Source organism: Myotis brandtii, unplaced genomic scaffold (genome assembly GCF_000412655.1).
Source record: "Myotis brandtii unplaced genomic scaffold, ASM41265v1 scaffold1204, whole genome shotgun sequence".
In the NCBI taxonomy this organism is placed as follows: domain Eukaryota; kingdom Metazoa; phylum Chordata; class Mammalia; order Chiroptera; family Vespertilionidae; genus Myotis; species Myotis brandtii.
The window spans coordinates 639,002-645,755 of NW_005354186.1; the positions used below are offsets into that span (position 1 = coordinate 639,002).

At 56.9% G+C, this 6,754-nt stretch overlaps 1 protein-coding gene across 1 annotated transcript in view; it reads left to right on the forward strand.

Annotated features, from left to right (window-relative positions):
- PADI6 (peptidyl arginine deiminase, type VI) overlaps nucleotides 1-6,754 on the forward strand; it is a 19,669-nt gene that overhangs the window by 8,699 nt on the left and 4,216 nt on the right. The window contains exons 7-12 of the mRNA XM_005858732.1: nucleotides 792-968; nucleotides 1,198-1,297; nucleotides 3,498-3,609; nucleotides 5,332-5,439; nucleotides 5,652-5,806; nucleotides 6,573-6,729. Of these exons, the coding sequence (XP_005858794.1) occupies nucleotides 792-968; nucleotides 1,198-1,297; nucleotides 3,498-3,609; nucleotides 5,332-5,439; nucleotides 5,652-5,806; nucleotides 6,573-6,729 (809 nt within the window). The remainder of the gene's footprint in view (nucleotides 1-791; nucleotides 969-1,197; nucleotides 1,298-3,497; nucleotides 3,610-5,331; nucleotides 5,440-5,651; nucleotides 5,807-6,572; nucleotides 6,730-6,754) is intronic.

The window sequence follows — 6,754 nt, forward strand, 5'->3', positions numbered from 1 at the left end:
CCAGCCTGTGTCCAGCGTGGGAACAGGGCCAGCTTGTGAGGCGAGGGCCCGAAGGGCCTTCTAGGTAAGATGACCGTGTCGTGCCTGGGTCATAGGCTTCCTGCCACTTCTTCTCCCTCCTTATCCGGATATGGGTATGATAATCATAGCATCTGCCTCTCGGGGGTGAGGAGGCCAATGAGCCGGTGAGCCTTCCCCACAGTTCCTGGCACATAGTAAGTCCGCAATGAAACCTTAGCTTTGTTTTAAAACCAGCAACTGGGTCAGAAGGTCAAGTGCAGAAGAACTGAGAGGGCTGGTAAGGGACTTGTAGCAGGTGAACTTGGGACCCTCTCGCCCTTGCTACATAGCGAAGCATCTTAGGGGGGAGCAGCTATGGGGAGCCCAGGGCCCTGGAGTGGCTGAAGGTGCTGGGTCTGCAGCAACTCTAGGGGCAGCCAGCCGTGATCCAGTCTATGAAGCTGGGAACGCCCTCCCCCTGCCCCCTGCACAGTCACACAGTTGGAACCCCTGCAGTGAATCGAAAGGGCTGTGCCTCCGGGCTGGGGAGCTGTGGGGGTCCTGGTGGAACTCGCCTTGTTCAGTCTGAACCCTCGAGGCCTGGTTTGGGGCCAGCAGAGAAGCCTCTGGAAGACTAGAAGCAGGAGGCCCCAGGAGCATGCGCAGCTGGCCCAGCTTCTACATGGCCAGCGGCAGCAGAAACGAGCTGTGAGGGAGGAGCCGGGACCCTGGGCCAGCAGGTGAGGTGACAGCTGGTCTGTCCATCCTCTCCCTCCTAACAGACCACTCAGACACCTTCACCTTCGACTTGGTGCTGGGGCCTGGCTGCCACACCTACACCTTTCCCCCCCTGGAGAACTCCCTGAAGGAGACCTTCTATGTGGAAGCCACGGAGTTCCCATCCGCCAGCTTCTCCGGCCTGATTTCCTACTCGGTCGCCCTGGTGGAAGAGTCTGAAAACACGGTAAGTCCCCGAGGAGGCCACCACCTTTGCAGCAGGGACTGTGTGGGGAGGGGCAGTGTCCGCTGGGGGGAGAGGGGAGAAGGCGTGGGGGGTGGAGCTGGAGTCTCCTGCCCTCTTGGAGGAAAGACGGCACAGGTGAGTGCCTGCAGGTGGCCGCACTGAGCAGCTGGAGGCCGGGGGCGGGAGATGTGGACCCAGGTCACCAATAGGACCCTGTCTCCTATAGCAGTTAGTTCCAGAGACCCTGATGCACAAGGACATGGTCGTGTTCAGGGTGGCTCCTTGCATCTTCACCCCGAGCACCCAGATGCCTCTAGAGATCTACCTGTGCAGGTGAGAACCCCTCGGGCTGCCTGTGCCAGGCCAATTCCTCCCCAGCACCCCCTTTTATCTGTCTGTGGGCGGTTGAGTAGAGGACTAGACTTCTCCCCAGGAAAGTGAAGTCCTTCCCTTTGAGCTGCCTGGTCCCCAAGGATCCTCAAAGGGGTCTGAGCACTTACAGCGCAAGGGATGGAGCAGTGAGTGCGCGGTCCCTCCCAGGTGTTAGGGGAGGCCGACAAGTAAACGGCATGACTTCAGGGAGCACTAAGCGCCCTGCCGCAAGGTAAGAGGAAGGAATGGCAAGGAGGACGAGAGTGTTCTGGGGACAGCAAGGAGGCCTGCAGAGCTGGGAGAAGGCAGGGGACAGGAGGACGGAGGGAAGGAGGGGGACTAGGTCAAGGCCAGCAGGGCCCCGTGGCCCCTGTGTATCGGGGCATGGCCTTGGGGCTGTAACAGACCCCAAGTACAATGGTTTAAAGTCCGCCAGTGCTGAAGGCCTTTCTAGGCTGACACCTGGGGAAGCGCCCATGGTGACTGGTCTGCTTTCGGGGCTTCAGTTGTGGGGAAGCAGGAACACAGAACCAGGTCTCCCAGGGTTGGAGGTTTGCCAGGCAAATAAGCCCAGGTGGGCGGTGGGCCAGGGTATCCTTATGACGCATCCTAGACTCGGAGCCGGGAGGAAGGAAGGTGAAGGAACAGAGTGATGGGAACGAGAGCAGTCCAGGGCCAGAGGTCCCCGTGAGGTCAAGCCTCTGGCCCGGCGACTGGACGGGGCGAGCAGGGGAGAGGGCGTGGATGGGACTGGACATTAGATCAAGATCTCGGGCCAGAAGGCTGAGGTAGGGTCGGTAATGAGATCTGTCAAGGACCCAGAGAGGCCACGATGGCCCGGAGGCAGCAACGCGTGGTGAGGAGGACCACTGCCTCCGCCAGGCCCGTGGAGCGTAAAGTAAAATAGCTCTTCCGAGGGGGGCTGCTGGGGAGCAGGGTCCGCAGAGGAACGGCGGGTTTCAGAATGAGAACGGAAAAGACAGGAGCTCGAGGAGTGTTGCTGATAACACATGACGGACTCCAGCTCTTCCATCTTTGTCTTTTGTACCTGAAGACCCGTTGTTCAGCCCTGGCCAGTGTTTCTCAGTGGTTAGAGCATTTTCCCACACACTAAAGCGTCATGGGTTCTATTCCTGGCCCCAGATGTAGAACCAGGTCACCAACCAATCAGTGTGCCTCTCTCACATCAATGTTTCTCTCCCCCCCCCCCCTCCCCTCCCTTTCACTTTTTCTCTAAAAAAGCAATGGAAAAAAACATCATGTGAGGATTAACAAAAGAAAATGAAAAAGACATGTTGTTCACTCACAGGAGGCATCGGCTGAAACCCTGATCTTCTGGGAGTCCCCATAGTGGTGGGATTCAGGCACGGCTTGATCCAGCTTAGCCACAGATGGCTGTGACACTGGGGCTACCCGTCCTTACCCAGCACACATCCTCAAGGCCGCCCTAGACCTCGTCAGGCTGATCCGCTCCTGTAGCCTTGTAAACCCCAGAAACGGCGTTTTTGGAACAATAACATAGAATGGGGATGCAAGTTTTATAGCCAGAACCAAGCTAGAACCCCAGTTTTGACACTTTCTGATAGTGTGACCTTGCTGGCATTCAACTCGGGATCTGTTTATAAAACGGGCGATCTTCTTAATCTCAAAGATCATTGTTTATCTCCATAGGAACAAACATACATTGTGGACAGGATAACTGTGCTAAGATCCTAGGATTTAAGGCCCACCCCCTGCTACCCGTACAAACATGACAACCTCATTGGCCATCTCAAGGGGACACTTTGCTTCTTGACTTCTCGGGGTGGAAATACAGCCCCCTGGGGAGAGGAGTCGGCCCTCTGGGTAGGCTCAGGCAGGAGAGCCTGGGGCAGGGGTGGAAGGTACTTGTGGATGTGGCTGCGGATGAGGACAGAGCCTAGGCCACCAGAGCGGGAACAGATGCTAACAGTTCTGGACCAGACCCTGCCATGAGCTGGGCCCAGTGCTCTGAGCTACCAGCCTGTGTCCCTACGGTTGGGGGATAGCACTCTCCATATCTCGAGGGCAGGGACATAATCTCTCCTGACCGCAAGGAGGTGCCCCCTTCCCTGGGACAGCAAGGTATTGCCCACGGGGGAGCCCCAAGGCCTTCCCAGCGCCTGCTTCTCTCCCCCGGCAGAGAGCTGCAGGTGCATGGTTTTGTGAAGACGGTGATCGAGCTCAGCGAGAAGAGTAACAGCCAGGTGGCGTCTGTCTACGAGGACCCCAACCGCCTGGGCAGGTGGCTCCAGGTAATGCTCCACCTGGGGAGACCTGTCGGTGGGGGGAGGGCAGGGGAGATTCCGACTGTAGCCCACACAACGGGCATCTCAGGCTTCTGGTCAACCTTCCCAGCGAAGCTAAGCCTAACTAGAGGCGCCTCTGCTTTTAGGACTTCAGTGGATGGAGGCTCAGGTGAAATGACTTGCCCACGTCGTAGCCCCTAAGGAACTGAGCTTAGAGTCTACCTCCTATTTCAGTGCACGTGGTCAGGACCACGGAACACCCTAGGCCAGTGATGGCGAACCTTTTGAGCTCGGCGTGTCAGCATTTTGAAAAACCCTAACTTAACTCTGGTGCTGTGTCACATATAGAAATTTCTTGATATTTGCAACCATAGTAAAACAAAGACTTATATTTTTGATATTTATTTTATATATTTAAATGCCATTTAACAAAGAAAAATCTACCCAAAAAATGAGTTCGCGTGTCACCTGTGACACGTGTGTCATAGCTTCGCCACCACTGCCCTAGGCAGCTGAAGGGTCCGGCACCTTCAGCTACAGGTGGGCCAAGCTGGCGCATTGCTCCAGGGTCCAGCCGATCTGAGAGCAGGAAGTCCCCTGGTGCTCCATCCTCCACAAATAGCTGAGTGATTGCCACGTGCTGGGCACCATTCTAAGTGTTAGAGATAAAATGGAAGGGACCACCCTGCCCCTGCTCTAGCAAAGACACTGAACTCAAGTGCTGTAAATGCAAGAAATGAGGTGATGTCGTGAGTTACTAGACCAAGCGAGGTGGTCAGGGTGGAAAATGTTCAAACTCGGGAAACCCGGAGCTGGCCAGGCAAAGATTGGGTTAGAAGCAGGAGCCCTCTGGGCAGAGGACAGCTGCCTGCAGGTTGTAATGTGGGCTGCACTATGAAGAGGGGCTGGGCGGGCCAGGTCAGAGTGCAGAGGTCACAGGCCAGGTAGGTGCTGGGTCGTATGTCGGGGTCCTCTTCAGCCAACGGTAGGAAGAGAAGCGAATCCAGAGCAAGGTGGGATGACATTGAGGGACGCATCAGGGTGTGAATGTTCCGGTCTGGGTTCGAGAAGACCCCTCCAGCTGAGCGAGAACAGGTCTGGGGAAGGGGCGGGAATGGGAGAGAAGCTGCTGGAGGGCCTGGCGTAGCTTAGGGGGGAGGTCACGGTGGCTTCCCCACATGGCCTCAGGGATGCGTCCACGCTGAATGGGTTTTAGACATAAAGCCGAGTGAGGCTTGTTCCTAGATTGGTGCAGACGGTGAGACTCCAGGTGACGCCCATCTTAAACCTGATGGCTGGGAGAATGGGTTGGGACAAAACCCCGAGAAGGGGCCATTGCAGAGCTGAAGTGTTGTTTTTCAATGTTTTTATTGACTTCAGAGAGGAAGGGAGAGGAAGGGATAGAAACATCAATGGTGAGAGAGAATCGTTGATTGGCTGCCTCCTGCACATCCCACACTGGGGATCGAGCTGGCATGTGCCCTGACCGGGAATCAAACCCAGGACCTCCTGGTTCATAGGACAATTGTCAACCACTGAGCATGCCAGCCGGGCCTGAGCTGAGTTTTGAGGGCTCAGCAGTAGTTGGCAGAAGAAGGGGTTCTTATTGCCCCTTTCCCCCCGGAGGTGGCCCGGGTACAGGGAGCACTGTGCCAGGTGAGCCGGTCCGAGGCCGGAAAGCAGCTGATGGAGCGAGAAGACATCCCACTTGTTTTCCTGTCCCTCCAGGACGAGATGGCCTTCTGCTACACCCAGGCGCCCTACAAGACGATCTCCTTGGTCTTCGACACCCCCCGGGTCTCCAACCTCGAAGATTTCCCCATGAAATACTCCCTGGTGTGGAGCTCGGTTTGGCTGATCTGAACTCGGTCCCACCTCTCAGGCCTGCTGCCTGCCCAGAAACGATGGGGTGCCAGGGGAGAGGGCCCAGGTGGCCTCGGTGGGGGGCAGGGGTGTGGGAGTCTACCCGAGAGACTGGATTAGGGGTCAGACTGCGGCTTAAAGCCCACCCCTCCTAACACCCCCGCCCCGGCTGGGTCTCCTTCCAGAGCCCGGGGATTGGCTACGTGACCCGACCCACCGAGGACGGTAAGGTGATCACTATGGATTCCATTGGGAACCTGATGGTGTCCCCACCCGTCAAGGTCAAAGGGAAAGAGTATCCTCTCGGCAGGATCCTCATTGGCGGCAGCTTTTACCCCAGGTGAGGGGAGAGGTCGGGTGGCGGCTCGATGCCTTCAAACTAAAGGGAGGGACCCTGGTCGTTCACCTGGCTCTGTCTGACCCCCACGTGACTCAGCCGGTCACCTAACCCTTATCCTCTCACGTGAGGATTGTGAGCCTGCCAATCTCAGGAGACTAACAGGAAAAGCAGACAAATGACTCATTGAGTGGGGGTCCCGGGTTCAAACTGCAGCCTGCTAAGCTCGGCTGGCCTGTGACCCCACAGGATGGCCTACTGACTCCACAAGACGGGCCTCCAGGTGGCCGCCCTCCAAGCTAGACTTCTTGGTGGCCGTTCATCCAATGCCAGGAAACGCTGTGTCCCAGGGTCTAGTCTTGGTTCTAGACCAGCCGTGGGCAAACTATAGCCCGCGGGCCGGATCCGGCCGTTTGAAATGAATAAAACTAAAAAAAAAAAAAGACCGTACCCTTTTATGTAATGATGTTTACTTTGAATTTATATTAGTTCACACAAATACTCCATCCATGCTTTTGTTCCGGCCCTCCGGTCCAGTTTAAGAACCCATTGTGGCCCTCGAGTCAAAAAGTTTGCCCACCCCTGGTCTAGACTCTCTTGGCTCAGTCCTGGGTTGGGCCAGAGTGAGGGATTCTTAATCGCCACCCCTCCCCCTCGGGCCAGTTGCTCGAGGCCAGGGTTAGAACAGCCGGTTCCCTGAAGGTAGCCTGGCATGTGCGAGCAGTTGGCAGCCCACGCGGGCTCAGAGGCTGTGCCTTCCACCCTTTAGCAAGGAGGCCCGGGACATGAGAAAGGACCTCCGGGACTTCCTCTACGCCCAGCAAGTCCAGGCCCCGGTGGAGCTCTACTCAGACTGGCTGATGACTGGCCACGTGGACCAGTTCATGTGCTTCGTCCCCACGCAGGTCAAGGGTGAGGGCGACAAGGTCTGTGCTGGGGACTGCACAGGGC